Source organism: Amblyomma americanum, chromosome 3, assembly GCF_052857255.1.
Source record: "Amblyomma americanum isolate KBUSLIRL-KWMA chromosome 3, ASM5285725v1, whole genome shotgun sequence".
Classification (NCBI taxonomy): Eukaryota; Metazoa; Arthropoda; class Arachnida; order Ixodida; family Ixodidae; genus Amblyomma; species Amblyomma americanum.
Window position 1 is genome coordinate 193,669,532 of NC_135499.1, and position 23,104 is coordinate 193,692,635.

Below are 23,104 nucleotides of genomic sequence, written 5' to 3' on the forward strand. Positions count from 1 at the left end.
GATCTTCCCGAGCGACCAGTCATTATTTTAACAGCCATCTGCCACGGTGGGCACGTTGTGATGACGCCACAAGGTCACGTGACCTTTATAGGTGGCCCACCTGCCTCCTAGGTTGCTTCTCCGGGAATATTTCGCTCACGGTCAACGACACCGCCGACGCCGCATTTTCTGCGGCACGAACTCCTTAACGCTATCGCGTTCAAATGGCAGAGTTCTACGTCCGCAGGCTCTTGTCGCGAAATGTTTCATTAACAACTTACTATTCACAATCATCATTAGCAGCAGCCTAACTGTATATACGTGCACAGCGGGACCAATTCCACTCCCTTTTACCGCCAGCTTAACTCCGTCTAGCGCCATCTGCCTAAGTCCGGCCAACGTCAAGTGAGGCCTTTGATCACGAGTGCGGCAGAGGCACAATTTGGCGCCAACCTTCAGCACGGGCACGAACAGGCCAGTGTGTGCGTACCTGAGAGAAGAGGTCCCTGGAGAGCGGCGAGAGCAGGTGCATGCTGGCGCTGACGGCGCCGGCGCTCTCCCCGAACAGGGTGACGTTCTTGGGGTTCCCGCCGAACGCGGCGATGTTCTCCTGGACCCACTGGAGCGCCATGAGCTGGTCGAAGAGGCCCGCGTTGCCCGGCACCTCCGGGTGGTCCAGGCACAGGAAGCCCAGCGACGCGACGCGGTAGTTCATGGACACGAGCAGCACGCGCTCCTCGGACACCAGGGCGCGGCCGTCGTACACGTCCAGCGTCGAGGTGCCGCTGTAGAAGCCGCCGCCGTAGATCCACACCAGCACCGCGGCCGGGTGGCTGGCGTTCGGCCGCGGCCGCGGGACCCACACGTTCAGCGTCAGGCAGTCCTCGCTCATGTTGGTGTTGGCGTTCCACATGAGGCTGCCGCGGAAGTCGCCGAAGAAGGTGTCCACCGTCTGGAAGCACGACTTGGGCTTGACCGTGGCGTCGAGCACGCCTTTCCACGGGTCGTTGGGCTTGGGGTGCCGGAAGCGGTAGCGGCCCACGGGCGGTTTCGCGTACGGGATGCCGTAGAAGACGTCGACGGGCTTGCCCGTCGGCGACTCGGTGGCCAGCCCTCGCACGGGCCCCTTGGCGGTGTGCACCACCAGCGGGTCGGGCCGGTGGTGCTGCTGCTGCTGGTGCTGGTGGCCCTTGCGCGCCGCCGCGGGCCGCACGGGGACCCCGGCCACGAGCAGCAGCAGCATCGCCAACGACGTCGGGGCGCACACCATGGCGACGAGCCTGCGAGCACACACACGCCGTCACTGCGCGGTCCACCGCATGCCTGGAGGCAATGTTACTCTACTGCGTCGCACACGACGTCGAGCTTGAAGGTGTCGTCGTAGGACGCGTTGACCTTTGCACGAGGCTTCCTCAATGCAAATCGGCGCGTTACAGCGGGCTAGAAGAACCAAACATGTTTCGTTTCCCAACCGCCTCCAAGCTGCGTGCGAGCAACAAGGCGCTTCACTCACCGGGAAGACGCTCGTCCCCGTGCCGTGATTTCTGTCGACGCGACCTACCCTCTCTCCCGCGGCGGCAGTACGTCCGCGCTGCCGGAAAATTTCTCCCTAGACAACGCGCGAAAAGAGATAAACCGATGACGCCCGCGCCAGCGCGCGTGGCATGCCGCGCAACTCGACGCGGGCGTCATCGGCCGGCCCGAGAAACGCGAGGAGCACGCCGGGTGGGAATGCCCTCCTCCTCCTCCCCTCGCTTCGCTTCGGTGCAGGGCCACTTATGAGTTTGAATTGGACACTTCCGTGCCATCGCCGTCATCGCGACACGGGGCGAGGGAAGCCAGGCAGTAGCAGCAGCCGCAGCTGGGACAGTCGAACCGTCCACTTGTGCAATCAATGTTCTTTCGCCTCGGTATTGTGTTCGTGGCGCGATTAAAAAAGAAGGCAGCCGTCACGTGTCCCTTGCTTGACGAGGACCCATGTATACGCCGATCAGTCGCTCCTTTCTCACCACGAGGGTGAATGAACGCCCAAAGAGCATTAAGGACCTGAACAAGAAAGTTTAGGCGATGTTTGTGGGCATTTTTGTTCCTACAGGTCGTTGGCACGAATTACTGAGTGCTTATTCAATGGGTGACATTCTAACGCTGCAGCTATTAATGCATTAGACATTCTACGAAATTTTCTCAAAGAAACTTTGAATCGGGCTCTCAGTAAAGTTGCGGTATGTCTGGTATGTTAAAGGAAGGAAGCGGCTCCACGAGTATCCTCCAGGAAGCATTTTTTTTAATTCGCTTTGTAGAAGGTGATTTATCTGTAGCCAGAATTTCAATTTCAGCGTCTTCGCGCCTTTCCCTCTCCTCTCGTCACCTTTTGCAGGCTCCAAGGGCGCTCCTTCGCCAACCCGGCCACCTCTTAACCGGCATGCGCAGGAGAGTGAAACGGAGGAGAGCGTGAGCATGAACAAGCCGGCGGGATGGGCTCCCCAACTGTCCCGCGTGATTGTGGGTTCTTTGCTGTGTGTAGAAGTGCATTATTTGGCACAGGTGTTCGTGAGAACACAATGCAGTGATTGAGTGGGATTATGCACGTTGCTCCGGTGTTTCAGAGACCCTTCAAGGGGCGAATTTTTTTGCCGCACTAAAGCGTTGAAAAGAAGGCCGAGGCTGACTTCATTCGAATCTGTTTGCAAAGGAATTAATTTCCCCTCGCGCCCTTTTCTCTAGACTGATGTGATATTGACAAACCTCATAGTAGACATAATATGGCAAACAATGTATCAGTTAGGGAAAATATTTCTTACGGTAATAATAATAATAATAATAATAATAATAATAATAATAATAATAATATTATTATTATTATTATTATTATTATTATTATTATTATTATTATTATTATTATTATTATTATTATTATTATTATTAATTGGTTTTTGGGGAAAGGGAATGGCGCAGTATCTGTCTCATATATCGTTGGACACCTGAACCGCGCCGCAAGGAAAGGGATAAAGGAGGGAGTGAAAGAAGAAATGAAGAAATAGGTGCCGTAGTGGAGGGCTCCGGAATAATTTCGACCACCTGGGGATCTTTAACTTAGGGTAATCCAAAGCCTGTATTTTTGCTCTCTGTCTCTTTTATACTAGCACACAGCGTGTATATAAAGTAAATATAATGCAATCCCAGAAACTAAACTGCTTAGTTGTATTCTTTATAAGATGCCTACGAATGAAAACAACAACATTCCTTTCTCACAACGAAAGCTACAACACTCACACACCGTACAACATTCACTTGAAAATTTACACACTCAAGCTAGATACACAAGGCTATAATATTGACCCTTGGAACAGATCATATGGTTTTCTAACATTGCACCACTACATTTTTTGTATTATTGAATGAAATAAATTGCGAAAACGTTCAAGGGAAAAATTACGTTCAAATCTTTTAATTACTATTTTAATGTGAATGTGTTAATCCTCTTTCATTTTCTCCGCAAGTTCCTGTAACTATTTTCCTCAAGTGTTCATTTCACTGCTTTGATTTATTTTATACATTCAAATGCCAATGTGTGCGTGCATCTCGTTTACTTGGCTCTGCAGTGACCGCGTATGGCCCTCATTCGATATTTGCACGTGTCTGTAATGAAGACTCCCATTGTTTATATTAGTTGTAATCCAGTTATGCAGCTGTCGTGGCCGTCGTTCGGGTCGAGGTTCCGAGGCCGATAAGCTGCGCCCGCGCGACCCACAGCTCAGGCACGGTTTGAGTGTTCATTCGCTTCTTTGTCGGCGTGTGACATACCCGTGGTCTTGAACAGAGTCGCCTCGACTGTTTAACAAACGAAAGTGATCAACATAACCTTAGCACGCTTTCATTGCCGCTCATTGCTTCAATGATGCTGTCTCCAACGCCGTGTATGTTACGCATGTATAATTAGCTCGATGTTTCGCACACCACAACTCTCTTTATACTTTTTATTGCTATTATCATTGTTAATGCAAAACATGGTATGAGTTGAAATGAGTATGAGTATGAGTATGAGTATGAGTTGAAATGAACCATGCCACCGGTGGGATCCGAACCCACCGGCAGACGCATGCGGATGCGCACACCTACACGAAGACAGAAGACAATGACAACAGCAAGGGGACAGCGCTTAGCTCTGAATCCTGACGAACTGTCACATTTTACCGTTCCCCGCCCCCCCTTCTAAAGCTCGTGACTTCCATATGTCGGTTCCGCTGTCAGGAAAGAACGCGACTTTCACGAGGCCTGGGCTGTTGGCTGTCGCATAATTGGAGCTCAAAGCTGTGCCTTAGTTTGCAGTGTTTCAGACAACTGATCGAACAGCGTCAGGGTGTTGGCTGTCCGGGCGCCATACATATTAAGTTCACCGGACAAAAGCCCACTACTTTCTTTCGCGACCCCGCACAAAAGCCCACCACACCGAAGCTTTGCATTCTTTGCATTTTCACTACGACATCGACATGACCCTTAATAATGTGTGGATTTGGGCTAGTTGGTTAATCATTCTTGACAAATTGTGACAAATTGTGACAAAGTGACAAATAGTGACAGCGTTGTGCTTGTGTGTGTGTTATGCATTTTCCCCTTCTCTCTTCCTCCTTTCAGTCCCCTAATCCCTCTTCCCCAGTGCAGGGTAGCCAACCGGAACCCCTTTCTGGTTAACATCCCTGCCTCTCCCTCCTCCTCTTCATCTATCTATCTTGTTTCACAGTGGGGTAAAGTTTAAATGATGGCGTTATGAATTCGCAGCAATGGCTGCTTCCAGGTTCAGAAAACTAATAGGCTAGCGAAGAATTCTACAAAGAAAATGGTCGTTTGGCTTAGAATTAAAAAAAAAACAATAAACTGAGATGAACCGGTGAAATGGACACTAGCGTGATTCTTCTGAATCTGTGAAGAGGCTGGCAGGATTCGGTGAGGCGAGATTTTTTTTTTTTTTTTAGGCGGAAGCCTTTAATGGCTCATGGTCCACGGGAAGTGTCCGTTAGAGGAAGTGTCCGCCTCACCTGTCAATCAAATGACGTCATCAAAACTCAAAATAGAAAAAGCTTTTAAAATGAATGAAAATTAAAACAAAAATTGGAAAATGCAATGAACCCAAAAATAAAAATAAACAAAATGAAAAATAAAAATGAAATTAAAGCAAAAAAACTAAATAAAAACTAAATGAAAACAAAAAATTAAACATAAAAATAAAATGAAAATGAAAATTGAAAACAACAAAAAAATGCGTGCAGGCGTCGTAGAAAAAACTGCGTTACAGAAAGTTCCATGCTTTGGCATTCCTGCGCGTAAGCTGACTTAAGTGCCCCCAGAATTTTTTTTACGGGATCGTAGTGAGAAAGTGGCTAACTTTTGTCTAGACCAGTTCGAATTCTGGCTCCCGATGCGCCTTTATGGGCAGACTAAAAAAAACAAAAGCCTGCTAACAGCGCTGCGCAGGGCTGCGAGCCACTCGACGAGGTCCTTCAAAGCCGCCCGCCAACCTAACTCTTACTTCGCGAACTTTCTTCGGCCAGCTTTCAAACAGAGGGAACTGCTTTTACTCCTAAAAATGACCTGAAAACAAGAAATCGTTTCTCGGGGACCACTGTTACAATCACCCTCGTGTAGTGCACGCGCCAGAAACACTATGATATTGGTGCAGGCAACCACAAAGTTACCCTCGCCTCCCTCCCTCCCGCTGATCCAGCACGGCTATGTAAAAAAAAAAACAGCGTTGGTGTTAGCAAAAACTTTTCTTGCGATTTTTTTAAGCCCGCGCTCGCCGGTCTTATAAAATGTGTTCCTTAATTGCTCTTGCAGTAAATCACGTTCGTGGTCTTCAGAAATTTCTGAACGGCATGTTTCGACTGCCGCAACACTGGCGGCAACGCAGAAAATAGACACAGAAAGAGGCGGAAGAGGCAGTGACAATTTCGGAATGGATATAGTATGGGGGTTAACCAAATTTACTTAGTTTACCATCCAGGTGAGCAGGTAAACAACTTTTGCAGCCTTGCCCTAAGCACAGCTTCACTAAACGTTTCTGCTAGAGATTCTCGACAGCTCGTGTCTGCGGAGAATACCTATGGAGAACACCTGAAAAATCTTTTCAGCGTGCATTGAAACGTGCATGCCGTTACAAATGACTTTGGGACAGCGCAGAGAGCGAGACCACCTCCTGCAGAGAAATGTATCGATGCTAAGCCTGGGGACCGAGATAGTCATGTATGTAATGAGCGCAGCTCGAATGTGCACGAATCCTCTAGGCTGCACCCCGATGAATTCACTCAACTCGCTCTAAGTCAGTGGTGAATGCGATCCTCTTTTCGTGAAATCATTTTGTTAAGCAGTCTTCTTGATGTCAGACTGCAACGATGAAAGCGACCAAAGTGCGCTTGGTTGAGGACAACGAGAATTTTGGATTGGAAAACATTTATTATCGGCTTGAGTTATAAATGGGTTTGTTGATCTTGTTAGGTAGCCGTCAGTGAAGACTGGTGGCGACCTCTTCGGCTCTCGTCACCACTTGTACTTGGGTTTCCAGGTCGGAGCTGAGCAACAAGGTCTCCCACGAGCCCGGGAGCGCGAACCTCTTCGAGCGATACTGGTGGTGGATCTCTCGGACAGTCCCAGAAGATGTGGCTTTGCCGCCGCATTTGCTGCACTCTGGCTTAAATCTATCCGGGTACACATGGCTTAGGACAGCTAGATTGGGGAGAGTTTTTGTTTGAAGTTGTCTCCACAGTACCTCCTGTTCTTTGTTTAGGCTTTTACGCGGATCAGGGAAGGTTCGCCTTTCTAGCCGGTAATGCTGAGTAATCTCATGGTAGGTATAAAGGGCGTCTCTCGTCATTTCGGCATTAACTCGTTAACTCTAACCTTAACATAGCAATAGCGCCAGCATAAACACAACCGACGATCTTGCCCTTAGTAAGGACAACGAGAAACACCAGCGTAAGCGTAGAAGGCAATGCCGAAGTGGTCGCGTCAGCCAGGCTCGGGTGACGTGACACCAAGTCGAAGTTTTCAATTTGTCACGGACAGCACGCCCGGTCCTGTACTTCCTGTGCACGCCCGCATCCTCGGCGCAGTTCTCGTAAAAACACGCAAAAACGCTCCCGGCCTGTTCCAGCATGTAGACCACCCCGCTCCGCCTTCGGTCCCGCGGCCTGACACGCAGAATAAGCTACGTCGTCCTCTTTGGCGGGAAAATGCCTCGCGACCACCTCCGTCGCGCGGGGAAGCCATGGCTGCCGGTAAATTCTTTTCTCTACGCTCATTTCTCTTTCTGCACATGCAGCCAGGAAGCCCCGAGAATGCACCTTTGCGGCAGTCGCAGAAGCAGATATGTGGGTCGGCCGCTGGACATGTCGGAAGTCACTTCTCGCTTTTTTACTTATTTAGTTGGGGTGCTCTTTGCCCTTTTTTCTTTTCTGCGCGGGCGTGCGCTTATCGCTTTGCTGTCGTCCTCGTCTGCGGACGGAAGAGTCCTGCGCCAGCAGTGTTCGCCGAGCAATCAGGTTGATTGCTTCGTTCGATTCTGCTCACGTCATACTCGGACGGTTCGAGCCCCGCCACCGCCTCGCTGCACTATATGTGCGCGCAGGCGACATGCAGTCTTCGTCAAAAGTGTCCGGCCCACGCGGTTCACTGTCGAGTCGTTACATGTGGTACCCCGATACTTCGGAGTTCCGAAAAAGTGAGGAGAAGTCTGGTTACCTTCCGGGAATTCAGAGCCGTAGAGTGCCGTAATAAATGCGCTGCTGCACGGCACCACAGGTCTGATACTATACTTTTGGCAGCAGACATTGTGCGTAGTATTTACACCTGAACTCGGAAACCAAAGCCTGACACTTAGCGTTATGGCAAGGCATATTGGCAAGCGGACTGTGTGCGTGCGTGCGTGCGTGCGTGCGTGTGTGTGTGCGCGTGTGTGTGTGTGTGTGTGTGTGTGTGTGTGTGTGTGTGTGTGTGTGTGTGTGTGTGTGTGTGTGTGTGTGTGTGTGTGTGTGTGTGTGTGTGTGTGTGTGTGTGTGTGTGTGTGTGTGTGTGTGTGTGTGTGTGCGCGCGCGCGCGCGCGTCGTGCGTGTGTGTGCGTGCGTGTGTGTGCGTGCGCGTGTATGTGTGTGCGTGCGTGTGTGTGCGTGCGTGCGTGTGTGTGTGTGCGTGCGTGCGTGCGTGTCACATTGCCCAGTGGCGAGATACAGAGGGTATTCTAGCTAAAAGTAAGCAAGGTTCTGAAAAAAAGCTATCGCATGGAATTCATTGTATTTTGCAGGCTATCTTTTAAAGGCGCTGAAAAGTGCTTCGTACATATTACGTTGCATCAAACATGCTAGCCGAGTTTTTCGAGTTCTTTTAGAACATTACTATTGCCATTTTGTTCCTTGAGCCAAGGTTTAAAAAATTAGCTAATTTTTCTTGCCTAATTAATTAACATGTAAAAGTGTAGATAAAATACATGAGGCTGCGCCCAGAGACTCCTAAGAGCACTCAGTTTGGTTCACTCGCGTAGAACGCTCTGCCGTCTTTACAACCCATGGCTGTTTGGGAACTCTGCGCACGTCGCGCCACGTGGAAGCGGTGACGGCACTTCTTCAGCCATAACGCTAGAGTCGAGCCCACTTGTAACAACCGCAGATATAACAAACGCTCGCTTATTACGAACGAGTGCAGTACTACCGTCAACATATGCATTAGAACAAAGGCAATTCATCTCAGATACAACGAACAACTGGCCGCACCACTCGGTTATACCGAATAATAATTGTTTTTTTTTGGGAAAGGAAATGGCGCAGTATCTGTCTCATATACCGTTGGACACCTGAACCGCGCCGTAAGGGAAGGGATGAAGGAGGGAGTGAAAGAAGAAAGGAAGAAGGAGGTGCCGTAGTGGAGGGCTCCGGAATAATTTCGACCACCTGGGGATCTTTAACGTGCACTGACATCGCACAGCACACGGGCGCCTTAGCGTTTTTCCTCCATAAAAACGCAGCCGCCGCGGTCGGGTTCGAACCCGGGAACTCCGGATCAGTAGTCGAGCGCCGTAACCACTGAGCCACCGCGGCGGGTCTACCGAACGAGCAGACGCCGTAAACTCGACACCGATGTTGAAAACCTCATTCTCCCTGCAAGCGGGGACACTGAAGAAGGTTTCTGGTAAGAACATATCGACCCAAGGCAAGAACTAAATAGGCGTCATTAAATCTATGGGTAACCGCCGGCCAAGCGGGCGCCGATGTCTGACGAGGTTAATCGTTGCCCTGCGTGTGCATCGACAGCGCAAAGCACCGCAAGTCGAAGCAGACACGCGGTGCGCGCGAGACTGCGGCAGCGTCGAGAGCGAAGCAATTGCGCATGGTCGTGGATCAACTAACAGCAGCGATTTGAGAAGTTTAAATGCCTTGCTGGTCACGTGGCATCCATCGCCTGCCTTGCGGCTCCAACTTTTGCGCTTCTACCACGCGCAGACACGAGGGTGCAGCTGATACATTCTGTGGGCACGTGCTCTACGCTACCTTCGCGGCTGCATGCGCCCAGAAATGGTAGATGACGATGTCGAAAACACACGGAATCAGACCCATGTAGGGTTGAGGCAACGCGCCATTGACGCATAGCTGGCCGAATGTTGTCTTCGACGGCTATACATTCGCGTAGACGACATCGCATGCAGAGCCGTGCTCCGAAGAAGCCGTCGTTGCTCCAAGTGCAAGCGCTGTCTTACACCGCTAGGAATGTGATTAATGTGGCCGACCTGCCACCGGCTGCCGTGTGCGGTTCAACCACGATTAATTACACCCCGTCCAAGTTGGCAGCAAGAGTATCGGTGAGTAGGAAGCGACCACCCTGGAGAGCCTGGCAAGCGCTGTGGTCTGCTTTCATGAAATAAACGCACATGACGCTGTTTTCAAGAAATAAACGCCACTTTTGACAGACTTGGCATGTTTGGCCGTAATACGCGTAGTCCACTTACTGTGAACATCGGATACAACGAACGCAATCAGCGATACCATGAGGGCCGTTATAAGTGAGCTCAACTGTATTTAGTAACGCCCGAGGAAAAATTACCCACGGCATTTAATTAAGACTGGTTGCGCGCTGTGAATGCGAAACCATGCACGCGGGGTGTTCGGCTGCGGCGATGGCGTACTAATGTAATGGAGTGTCCAGCGAAGATGATCTGTTCGCGCCGGCCTGGGTTCGAAGCCCACTTTGGGAAAAAGTTTATTTTTCTTTCTTTCCGGATGATGTACGCACTGCCGATGACTTCATGTGAATCGTAGCGCCCGATTTATTTTCTCTAATTTTTCCCGCACTGCTAGTGTAACTACAATGAAAAATACTTTGAACCTTCCTAGCCTTTCCCTTCGTAGAAAACTCGCGCGAATACTAACTTTTCACGAGATTTACTACCACAATCATCACCTAAACCGGGATCTTCTATTTGAACCATCGTTCATATCACCTCGCACGGATCATCGCCACAAGGTACGCATTCCATACTGCCGAAGCAATGCATATTTTAACTCGTTTATACCCAAGACGGCGAGCGATTGGAACCACCTGCCCACCTTGGTTGCCGACATTTCTGACACCTGTTTATTCAAAAATGCCGCGGAAAACTATGTGTTTGACTAGGCTGTTTTCTTACGTAATCTGATTTGTATTTTGTTCAAGCTTACGTTTTTTTCATTCCTTGCTGTATTACATTACATTTTCCATTTACTTTTTGTTTTCATTTTGCGGCATTGTTTTTACTTTTTTATCCACTCCCTTCTGTAACGCCCCACTGGGGCCCTGAAGGTATTGTAATAAATAAATAAAATAAATGAGGTCACGTGGGCTTCCGGACTGTCTGGCGTGGACAACTACAACAACGCTGGATTTTCCGCCTCATGAGCCACGTAATGTTTTCGCATTAGTAAACGCTCTGTATTTTAATCTTCTAAAGTTATACTTGCGTTTTAAAGGGCGCAGAAGGTTGCCGGCCAGTGTAGAGCAGTTGATTTGCTGAACACAGCCACGTGTCCACTTGGAATTCGATTGCCGCGGTCGCTTGCCGAACCTGTGACCTCCTGGCCAGCAGGGGAACGACGCGGCCACTAAACCATCGCAGCAGAGGCCCCGCTGCGCGTTGGCACCCCCCTCGGTGTGAATTAACACGCCGAAGCACGCGACGCCACTCTCCGTTAATCGGCGTCAGCAGCTCTGCGCGATGATGCGGTGATAGCGTACAGCGCCACTTTCTCCTCCCGCGTGGGCATTTGACGAAGTGCGAACCTGTGCCCGTTCCGCCAGGGTGAGGGCGGGATATAAAAGGCATACGTGACGCGCACACGTGTGCCGACCTGCAGACCGGGGGCTACACACACACTATGCCCAGCCTATAGCGCCTCCATGAGCCCCGAGGGACGCGGGCGAGGGAGAGCGATACGGACCCGTGGAACAGAGGTCGCTTGACGCTAATTACGCACCCGACGGTGGGAACGTGGCCTCGTCGTCGCCACCGGACCGCGCTACTGCGGGGCAGCGCTGCCGTGCATTGTTAAGAGGGCAATGCGCGGCGATTCTGGTTGCAAATGATAAAACATGCAGTCTTGGTCAAGCGTCTTCAGACCGCATGCTTTGCTCGTCAGCCGTGTAGTGGCGCGGCAGGGGAAATATTAGGAGTCAAAATGACCTGCAGTAATGTGAAGCAAAAATAGAATAAAAAAATTAGAAGCAAGTACAACAATTTTATCACCTGTGTCCTTTGCATGAGTCAACGCAGTAGGTCAAATGTGGCTATAGAAAGCGTCTTGGATTAAGAGGTAAATATAATGTATTCGCGCCAGAATGACAATGGTATATACAGTAACGCTAAACCAAACGCGTTCTCGCTATCAGCCTCACTACGCCCGCTGCAGGACAAGAGCCCTCTCCCATGTTTCTCCAATCAACCCTGTGCTGTTCCAGCTGCGGCCACCTTGTCCCCGAAAACTTCTTAATCTCATCTGCCCGCCTAACTCTTATCCGCCCCATGCTACGCTTACCTTCTCTTGGAATCCACTCCGCTACCCTTAAGGACCATCGGTTATCTTGCGTTCGCATTAGATGCCCTGCCCAAGCCCATTTCTTCCTCTCGATTTCGACTGGGATGCCATTAACTCGCGTTTGTTCCCTCACCCACTCTGCCCTCTTCTTGTCTCAGCGTTACACCTACCATTTCTCTTTCCATGTCTCGCTGCGTTGTCTTCAACTTAAGTTGAACCCTTTTCGTTAGCCTCCACGTTTCCGCCCCGTAGGTGAGTACCGGTAAGATACAGCTGTTGTATACTTTTCTCTTGAGGTATATTGGTAAACTGCCATTCATGATCTGAGAGAACCTGCTTTTCTGGCGCTGCTCCTCACAAAGGATAGTAGCTGAACCTTGTTGAGGCAGGGTTTTATGCAAAACTTTGGTTTTAATTCAAGAACTTGGCTTGCTCGGACAGGCACTTGCGTGTCGCCAAGGGCATGGATTGTCTGCTTCGGAGGTCGACGATTGCCTTGTCTTAGAAATGAAGCCAACACCTTTTTTCACAGAAAGTCCGTCGTCTGTGATGCAGGCTTCTTTCTTCCCCTCCTGGTAGGGCCTCTCGAAGACGGGCGATTTTCAGGCAGTCTTTGAAGTAGTCCGCATGGTGCCAGGTCGTTGTGTGAGTTTTTTTTTTTACTTCAGCATTTAGTTTGTTCCTGTCAGCTTTTTACGCATCTCTCGTACTCTAATAATTTTTTCTCCACTCCTGCCGTATCCAATATTGGCTGCAGTATGTATAAATAAAATAAAATAAGCAGATAACTTAGCAATATGTGGCACTGGACGTGACGCTTGAATGCACGTGCGAAGTTTCCTGCAGCATCTCCAATCCCGTGTAAAAGCTTGCACCTAGTATCCACATCGCGTACATGGAGCAAAAGGCGGGAAAATGCGCTGCCAATGCCGCAGCCCTGACGGCGTTAGAAACTGGAGGGAACTCCTGCGATGTCACAGCTAGAGAGAGATAAAGAGAAAGGGAGATAGATAGAAAAACAAAGAAACGAAGACCGCAATTAGGATGCGTCGCCCGAAGGCATTTTTCCTAATTAACGAAGCGGCGGTTCAAGGAATTTCAAGAGCGACCACGGCTTTCGGTGCGGTTCAGCGCTGGGCAAAGCAAAACGAGGGAGAAAGCAAAAAAAGAAAAAAAAAGAATCACGAAGAACGACCACGTAGCTCGTCCCACAGCGCCTAAAATGAAATTAAAGCGAGGAGAGACACGTCTGCAACGACCACAAACAGCATTGCGACCTCCGAAGGACAGGCGCGCCGCGCCCCACGTCGAGGCAGCGTATGTAATTAGTCGCGCGCGCCTTTGAACTTTTCGCCCACCCACCAAAGGCCCCTCGTACTATGATACGTCTCTTTGTGCCGAGAAAGAGGTCGGTGGAAGAGGAAAGGATACTCACGACACAGGGGGCAAGGAGGGGCAGCACGCCTCCCACTCGCCACTTGCCGTTTGCAAACAGCCGGTTCGATATGGCGCCGCTATTTCTGGCTTCATCGCCGTCTGAGCGCACCCCTGTGTACACGCATTGCGAAGGTGGACAGAAGAAGAGGGAGGGGTAGAAAGGAAGCCTCTCCTGTACACGAAGCGAGCGGACAGCTTCGCAGGGTCACGTTCTCTCCGGCGTGACCCATCTCGTATCGCTACTCTCCGTCTTCGTTTCCTCACTGTTCCTGGCCTGCTACAGACAAGTATATGAGCGACTACGGTGAGGATTAAAAAAGGATTGGGCTGCAACCTCCAGTATGAACCCAAAAGTCACTGGGGACGTGATCACCAAGATTACGGGTGACAATTATAGCTAGTGGTAAGCGGCTGCTGGTGGGACTAGGAAATTCGCTGGATTAAGGAGTGCGCGGCTGGCACAGGACAGGTCAACCGGAGGTCAGTGTGGGAGGGGACTTTGTACCGCAGTGCTCGTAACGTCGAGGCTGACTACTATTATTATCATCAGTATCGCCATCATCGCCCCCAGTCGTCGAAAAGGACCCTGCAATAATGTGCTCTAGGTAAAAAGTTCAATTGTCCCATTGTAATGAAGAGACCAGGCTATCAGCTCTTGCTTGCGCGTACAATAAGCATTGCAGAAGGATGGACCGATGGTCAGCGATTGTCCTCCACGATTTTGAGCAAACGCTTTTTATGGGAGGTATTCCGCGGGTGTCAGCGGGACCCCGTAATACGTGTCGCTTGGCAAGATGATCCGCTCAATTTATCGACGGTACAGGAATAACTTCTCGCCGAGATTCCATCAAATGTTCGAGAAAATGTCGCATGTTTGGAAACAAACGAGGTCTTTGTGCAAGGTTTAATATTGCACCTTTTCCTGTGGCGTGCCTCATCCGGTTATATTCGTTGTATTACAAGGGGGTGGAGGGTTCGTTCGTAGCCAGATATTGTGCTCTTGTGCCATTGCAGAAAGCCCAAAGGCGGCTGTGGTACAGCGAGAGGGTGAGGATTAAGCGGAGCGCACAAGTGCTGGCTTGGCGCCTGACTAAGAATGCGAAGACTGCGGTGGAGGGGTAGAGGTGATGTGAACAACGTACGCCCCGGCACTCAGGGGGCGTTGCGCGCTAGTCCTCTGTGTAAGATTTCACTCAATTTACCGATTTACGGAGCGATAGCGTAAACAATGCGTAAATTAGATGCTTTTAGCGTACCGGAGACGTGCTAGCGGAGACGTATACCGGTTTACCGGACCCCTCCTGCGCACGCACAGTGGCTCCCCCTGACCCCAAAAATGCCACTGCACATGCGCATGAAGGGGTTCGGTAAACCGGTATACGTCTCCGCTAGCACGTCTCCGGTATGCTAAACACGTCTATTATTTCACTTAGCGTTCGTCCCGCGCGCTATTCAAGGTAAAGAGATTCAAAATAATACGATTTCGTTTCCACCAAAAAAAAAAAAACAATAAACTTTCCGACTTTTTGTCGTTTACGCGGGAGAATTGGCGGCTTTCGAGACCTAGAGGGGGCGCATCGGTTGGTCCAATATGGCGGCTTTACGGAGGACTCTACCTGTGGGCAACCTCGGTAAAATCGCGCTTTTTTTAAATGTTTCACGATAGACTTACGCTTGCTTGTAGATGAGGCAACCTCGTGCGAACAAAAGAGTCTCTTCTGCCATGGGTGTGAAAGAAATAAACGAGACAATGACGACATCGCCATCTGGCGTTTGAAAGCGGCCGGCGTTGAAGCGAAGCGGTAGGCGGTCGACGCGCGCCTGCCTGCTAATCCACGGCATTTGCGATGACGATCCTTGTACAACCGGTGCATGGGAAAACGAGAAGGTGAGGCAAGCGACTGTCAGGTATTTCACGCCGGTTCGCAGAACGCAAGCTAGAAAAGTTTGCCAGGTACCGTGACTTGGTAGAGTTTTAAGTTACAAAGCTGCCTCGTTTTGTCCCTTTACGAGCTCATAAATACGACAGCATAATCTTACCGGTACTCACCTACGGGGAAGAAACGTGGAGGCTAACGAAAAGGGTTCAGCCTAAGTTAAGGACAACGCAGCGAGGCATGGAAAGGAAAATGATAGGTGTAACGTCAAGAGACCGGAAGCGGGCAGAGTGGGTGAGAGAACAAACGCGGGTTAATGACATCCTAGTCAAAACCAAGAGGAAGAAATGGGCTTGGGTAGCGCATGCAATGCGAAGGCGCGATAACCGCTGGTCATTGAGGGTAACGGAGTGGATTCCAAGAGAAGGCAAGCGTAGCAGGGGGCGGCAGAAAGTTAGGTGGGCGGATGAGGACCGCGGCGGCTGCGTTTTTATGGAGGAAAAACGCTAAGGCGCCCGTGTGCTGTGCGATGGCAGTGCACGTTAAAGATCCCCAGGTGGTCGAAATTATTCCGGAGCCCTCCACTACGGCACCTCCTTCTTCCCTTCTTCTTTCACTCCCTCCCTTGTCCCTTCCCTTACGGCACGGCTCAGGTGTCCAACGATATATGAGACAGATACTGCGCCATTTCCTTTCCCCCAAAACCAATTATTATTATTATTATGAGATTAAAAAGTTTTTGGGGATAAGGTGGATGCAGCTGGCAAAAAACAGGGTTAATTGGAGGTATATGGGAGAGGTCTTTGCCCTGCAATGGATAAGTAGTCAGGCTGATGATGATGACGATGGTGATGATGAAATTTTATTATCCATGTGCTTCTTTAAATATGAATATAAATTTATAATCGCGCGTGCAAGAAGCAATTGAAAACAATGAGGTCGCCCCTTCCCGCTCACTCTTTTCTGCGAGCAGTTAACCGTGTCTTGTGCGTAAGCAGTGGATGGAAGGCCGCTGTGGTATAAATAAATGCGTACTATTCTAAAGATTCTCGCCATCCGTCGGTCTGTCCGACTAACTCCAGCGACAGCGTGGGCACGGGGAAATTGAAGTGCAAAATGAATGAGAACGAAGTGAAATTCACACAATGTCATTATAACACACTCCCCCATCGCTCTGTGGATAACAAATGACATTATCACCGTACGCGAATTGCGTAACAGGTTCCGCAAGTAATGAGAAACACAAACCTCTTCGTGCTTCAAATATGCCCGTTATCCTCGCGTGCTCCGCTATGTTTCAAACAGCGATTTGCCTGGCCTCCTTGGCCAGGCAAATCGTCTCTTTATAAATATATAGGCCGAGTGCCTTGTAATAACTGCGCTGTCATGGCCCTGCAAGCATTCCACTATACAGCGTAGAAATATCGACCTATTTATTGCAGCGGCCTATCTGTATTGGTGGCATCATAAGCCTCATGCAATGGCGCTTAGCAGCTCTTCTATCTGGTCAGCATGCAAACATCCACGTAACAGATCTCTCAAGATATATTTTAGAACAGAACTCTGCAACAGCGTGTGAACACGCCAGCGCATCACTCAAGCAACGGAGCGAGCGTGAAAGTCGCCAATTGGTGGCAGCCGCATCTGAACCAGACATGCCCCACTCGCCGCTATTCAACCAATGAGAAGAGAGCACTCCTACTGTCCCACTACTCCTTTGTTTCGTAAGCGCCGTGTGCCTCGTACAAAGAAGCCTAACAGCTACGGTTTCGAGGAAGAAAAACAAGCGTTATTATAGCGCAGAAGTATAGTGGCCATTTCTTAATAACCTTACATGTTAGGTTGCGCTGTCGCGCACTGTGAGTGAGCGCACGAGAAGTTCCTGATTTCAGACACGAGCATCAGCGCTTTGGGAGGAAAGAGTAGATGCAAAAAACGTTAGAGATAACCGCGGCTACCCGCATTGGAGGAATGCGAAAGCATTGACGCCTCCTCGACATTCGTCGCCTCTCTTTGACCCTCTTGGAGTCCATAGACGTTTGCCTGTAATTAATCCACTAATTAATTTGTCAATCAAACTTTTTGTTCGATTTATTACCACTGATTAAACACATTTAAATCGATTTCAAACTTTGTTTTCACAATTTTGCCGTCCATGGCTGTATTCCCGTCCTCTCACTATATCGACGATCGCACTATTTCAACGTTTTTTTTACATCATAGGCTCTAATTAACTAATCATCCTATTGACATCAAATGCTTTGCGCATCACTCTCACATCGTCCTCTTTCGATCACAACTATTCGTTTGATGCTATCTCTTCTGAGAACGTCACAATCGCAGCGGACACGTTTTGGTGACAGGCTTTGGTGACACGACCCCGTCGACATAGCCTAGAAATGCTTTCGTATTAATAACTTGGGAATGTGCGCGGCTGCATTTTCTAACGCGCGGACCATGTTCACAGCGGCAAATGTGCACTAAAAGCCTCCACCACGCTCCCTTTACGTCACAGAACAGCTGCATGATCTCAATTTAGCCCGTGTGCTTCCGTTCTTCCGTATTAACAGCCTCGCGTTCGTGTTGGCTACGACTCGCCATCGCATCGATCTATTATTGCGCGCGTCCAAAGTTTCAACCCGTCTTCTTCTTTTCTTTTTTTTTTCTCCGGTTTGAGCACGGACGAGTATGGCAAACCGCCGCGGAATTTACCTGCAGCTAACCGCGCGATGTTTTTTCTCTACGCAACACGGCGACACTCGTCCATCACTTCGATTTCTTTCCGCTCGCACCAGACCCCGGATGAGAAAGTGAACTTCACGTGTGAATTCAACAAAACTTTTTGAAGCCCATGCAAACACTTGGCGTTGACAGAGTGAGTACCAGGAAAAGAAAGGCGTACTCGAGGACGGCCAAGATTCAGATGGAGTGACGAGCCTCGGAAATTTACCGGAATAACGTTGCCACGGCTGACGAAAAAAAAAACAAAAATTTTGAAGTCATTGGGTGATACTGCTGTCGAGCTGTGTACACATTTCAGCGGATGATGATGATGAAAGTTTTATTTTCCTCTTCCACTTCCTGTATTCCGTACATACATATTTCTCAATGATCTTGATAATAGATAGGGTCATCAAAACCAAATGCAAGTCGTGCTTCGTGTATGATTACCTCATTTAGTTATTTATTTATACAACTTCTTTTCCATGAAAAAGTAGCTCGCTAAATTAACCATGATTTATATAAAACCACTTGCAGTAATTAAATGAATAAATTACCTGGTAATTGTAATCAGTAATTTGAAAAATGTCTCACTAGCTACTTTGACAGTACAGTGATTTTCTCCAAGACAGCACTTTTTCTATAGCTCATTGTTTTTCAAACACGCCCCGGAGTTTCTGTTACTTCCTATCTTTGCGAAAACTATTTCCTTCTTTTTTACGTGGCGTAACTTTGGGAAAGTAGGCTTTAAAGAGAGAGAGTGAGAGCGAAATGAGTAGGTATAGCAAGGGTATTTTGTTAAAAACTGAAATAAAACAAATCACCGTTTTGAGCAAGCCGGAAACAACCATGAAGAAACTAACCTATTGTTTAAGAGCGTACGTTGTTGGGCTAGTCGGTCAATCATGGTAAATACAAGGGGGGGGGGGGGGGGGGGGGGGTACTGCGCACAAAAAGACAAGGACAAGAAGAGAACACAACAGGCGCAGACTCGCGACTAACTTTATTGACAACACGACACTCCTTTAATAGTCACATCACACACATGTGGAAAGCAAAAACTTGTCTTCATTCTGATACGGTTTGATAGAAGGGTCACTTACGCAATCTTTATCCTTCTGTTTGATACAAAACGCCTCCGCCAACTCACGCGCCACCTGGTCACGGCTCCTCCTCAAAACTTTTGTATCTGTCAGCAAAGGCAGGCAAGGGTTATTGCGCGTAGCATCCGGGCATGCGCCACAATGCAGGGGTAAATTCGACCCTGTCCCTGATTTCATGGAACGCTGGTGTTCCCTTGTGCGCAGTACCCCCCCCCCCCCCCCTTGTATTTACTAACCTATTGTCATTAACGATTGGACACAGTCAGTCTTGAGCCCGGTTTATTTCGAAATATAATTTGCCTCTGTTTTCACTACTTTCAGATGCAATTTTGTACGCGATTTTTGAGCCAAAGAAATATATCTTTAGCGCCTCTTTCACTTACGTTGCAGAATGAATACAAAACAAAATTGGCGCAGATATCGCAGATAAAAGGAAAGCAGCCCGTTCGATCGCGCTTCAAACCAGTCTCTGCAACGAACATGACATGATCTCAGATCGAGTGCTCTTCACTGCACATGCCTTCTTGCTTGGGTGCCATTTGCTTTTGCGACAGCGTTGCCTAGAGAAGTCTGCGCGCTCCATGCAAACTCCTTTCTTTGTGATCACCGCTAGGGTTTCTAGATTTTCTTTTTTTATTTAAGGCGTGGGATGCTTTTAGGCCACGTTGGCTACGCTTCAGTGAACCTTCTGCACAGTCACGCCTAAAACAATCCGTTAACGATCATGGGATGCAAGCAATTAAAACCTTGCTCCGCCATTCTAGATGCGAGCCGAACCTTCGACCTCCTGGTTCCCGCACTACCGCTCTACTGAATGAGCTCACCATAAGGCAATCTGGGACAAAGGACAAATATTCGCAGCGTGAAACACAGTCACGATGGTCGTTATCACGCAACAACAACAACAACAACTGCTTTGATGACGGCGATGTCCTGTGATGGTAGGATCGCAACGATCATCAGAAGTTGTATATCTGTAGGCGGCCTCTGCGACCAGGATAAGAATTTAAATGTGGTCAGGAACAGAAGGTTTTTGATCATAGTATTTTCAGCGAGCAAACAATTTGCCCTCAACATCGTATTAGAGGACCAGGGTAGTTCTCTGCTCATGACTGGCAAACGTCTGCTTCGTGGCTCCAACTCGTTATCGCTATGGTTTCATCTGAACAGGGCCAAATTAAATTAGGCTTGCGCCAAAAAGTGCGACACGCTCCCGTGCCCCCTTTCCTCTGTCTGAGACATCGATGAGGTTCATTGCTCGAATTCGCTTCGATGTGTCGTTTTGAACCTATGTTTTGTACCGTGTTTTGTTTTTGATATACTCTGTTCCTCGTTCATCCTGCATTTCTTTGGTATCGACAGCTTTTAGGCATTTTTATCGGTGAATAACGTGTGTTCATTGGTCCTCACCGGAGGTGGGCATTTGCCCTCAAATCCCTCGACCTAACCTCACCTCAACGTCAAAGAAAATTCTGTGATATCACTCAGCCCCAACCTCGTCATTTGAGGTCTCCTAAGCCAATCTCACCTCACTTTGCCGGAGGCATCTAGCGACCACACTCAACCTCACCTCAGCCTCATAATCAGGGCAGAAATGCTTGGAAAATGGGTGTCTGACCCCACGTTGTGCAAAGAAAAACATCTTGTGCCGAGGCGCTCTTTGGCCAAAGCTGTCTTTGCGCCATAAAAATTCGCCCTCATCATCAAGCCTTGACGAATATTTTAATCGCGGGTAATCTGTTGTTTCCAATGAGAGGGATTGTAATATTTGTGTGTAATGTGATACACCCGTTACGCTTTTTCAATATAAGTATATGCATAGAATGTAACAAAATTGGTCGTCGTCGGTGTTGCCAATGTGATGTCTACTCACAAACATGCTTATGAGTCAACATTTCATTTTTAAATAATTATCATTCGTATATCTTGATTTTGCAGCTCTATCGGACATAGCGAGAGGAGGCAGGCATGTAGCCACTAATTTTTTTTCGGGAGGGGTCAAGGTAGTTTCTTTTAGCTGTGGGCGTGGGAGGTGTAGCTGGCAGCTGAGTGAGCGCTGACAAGAGAACAGCGGGGTCTGTAGGTATTTCCCGCCAAAAACGCAAAACATGGTAATTTGCGCGCGCTTATAGATACTGCAGCGTGTCTACTGTAATAAACCACAACCACAATTTCGTCTTGGAGACGTGGCCAGCATTTTTCAGCTTCCTAATTCTGCAATGCACACTTCCGTAAACATTCAGCAGCAGTAGCAAAGTTATATTAACTAAATCAGTTGCAAATGGCGGAGACAAAAACAACTTATGCAGCGGTCTTAGGACCAGGTGGTCACAGTAAATCTGAGGACATTAAAACGTTTGCGTTCATACGTAGATGGTGGCGCGTATATACGTGCTTATTTAATGTACTGTGAATGCTCCACATCTTTCGTAGGCTCCTCTATCCTGCGTTGCATAGTCACCTTCACAAATTTCCGCAAAGTGCCGTCAACCGAAAGGCTGCCCGTCGCTGAGTAAGAGAAATAGCGAAGGCGAATACTGCCGTGTGTAACAGCGGCGACTATTTTAGGCTCCTTAGGCAGCCCGCACACGAAGAGGTGGCTGCCGTAAAGGAACGCCGCTCAAAAACACCGAGGGAAAGAGAGAGAGAGAGAGAGAGAGAGAGAGAGAAAGAGAAAGCGGATCTCGGGGACGCTTACTGAATATCAGCCGTGCCGACAAGGCGACGCAGCATCCCAGGTCATCGCAGCCTCCTCGTCCCCTGCTGCGGCGTCCCGCACTCAGCCATCGACGCAATCCGCTTTCGCCACTCTCGCAACGCCGTCTCGAGTCGGGCACGGCACGGGGAGACAAGCGCATCGACGGCTACACGTGAGCGACCGTTCGTCAGCTGTGGCCTCGCTAATGATCGCGCCGCTTATTTTTCCTTCTTACACCGAGCGTGAGTCGGCTCTGCGGTGGGCGCCGGGCCAAAGAACAAGTAAACACGGGGTTCGTCGTTCACATAAGTAGCTGTTTTCGCCTGCTGCTGCTGCTGCTGCTGCTCTTGATGCTAGTCTCTTTGCTACTGTCGCTGCTTCCACCCGTAAGCGGCTTGCGGCAGCCTTGCGAAACCGCGGCGCTGTGGGCGTTAGCGCGCGGCGCGCTGACGATGGAAGCGGCTGGCATCAGGCCCAGGCGCAACCGGCCGATGTTGCGGGACGACGCTCGCGTCGGACATTGTTTTGTCAACTCGTCGCGTGAAGCGTGAGATGTGTACGCTCGGTTTAGTATTTGTCTTTCTACGCTTTCTGTTTCCCCTCTTTCTTTCTCTCCCTTTTCCCCATGGAGTTTATGCCGCGAAGAGCCTCTGCCTTACGACGCCGCTTCGAGCGACGGCATCTGCCGATGCGCATTTTTAAGCAAGAGCTCATAACCCGTCCTATCGGTGTGGATAGTAGTGGTAGCTGCCTCAAGTATGAACACTGTTTTTGAAGTGTTTTAAATTATGAATGTGTAAGGGCGGAATCACCTTAAGACGAGCACCCGTGAACATTTCTGCAGTCTTCCTCGTAATGTCTGCTTCAGCCTTACACCAGCCTCGCCACAGCTATGGTGGCGAAGCTGGCCGACCTCTCAGCAGTTGCATTGAAGCAAATTACACTGCTCAAGCTTCCCTTTCCTGTAGCATAGAACGTATTATTCAGTGCTTGCATACTGCAGTTCTGTGCGGATTGTGTTTTGAATACAGGCTGCTTTTAATTGTACTCTGTTAGTGCATGTGCACGTGTAGTACATGTGTCCGCTTTGTCTTTTTTTTTCTCGTTGACCTCTGCCGTAGACATGGTTTTTTCCAATAAGCGTATAAAGTTTCCATACCAAACTTTATTAACGTGTTAAGGATCGATCCTTAACGCGTTTAATAATCATCTCTGATGGTTTCTGCTTGAATTTCGTATTGC

The 23,104-nt window shown here is 49.1% G+C and overlaps 1 protein-coding gene across 3 annotated transcripts in view; it reads right to left on the bottom strand.

The window, feature by feature from the left end:
- The window catches only part of LOC144125762 (acetylcholinesterase-like), a 122,715-nt gene that overhangs the window by 60,883 nt on the left and 38,728 nt on the right, over window positions 1–23,104 (bottom strand). Inside the window, exons 1-2 of one of the 3 annotated variants that reach the window (XM_077659434.1) lie at window positions 21,863–22,235; window positions 470–1,259 (exon numbers count right to left, since the gene is read on the bottom strand). In XM_077659434.1, coding sequence (XP_077515560.1) covers window positions 470–1,259; window positions 21,863–21,897 — 825 coding nt within the window. In that variant the 5' untranslated portion in view covers window positions 21,898–22,235. Of the gene's footprint in view, window positions 1–469; window positions 1,260–1,492; window positions 1,587–21,862; window positions 22,236–23,104 lie in introns of those variants that run through there. The other 2 variants (XM_077659436.1, XM_077659435.1) reach the window with 2 other exon arrangements.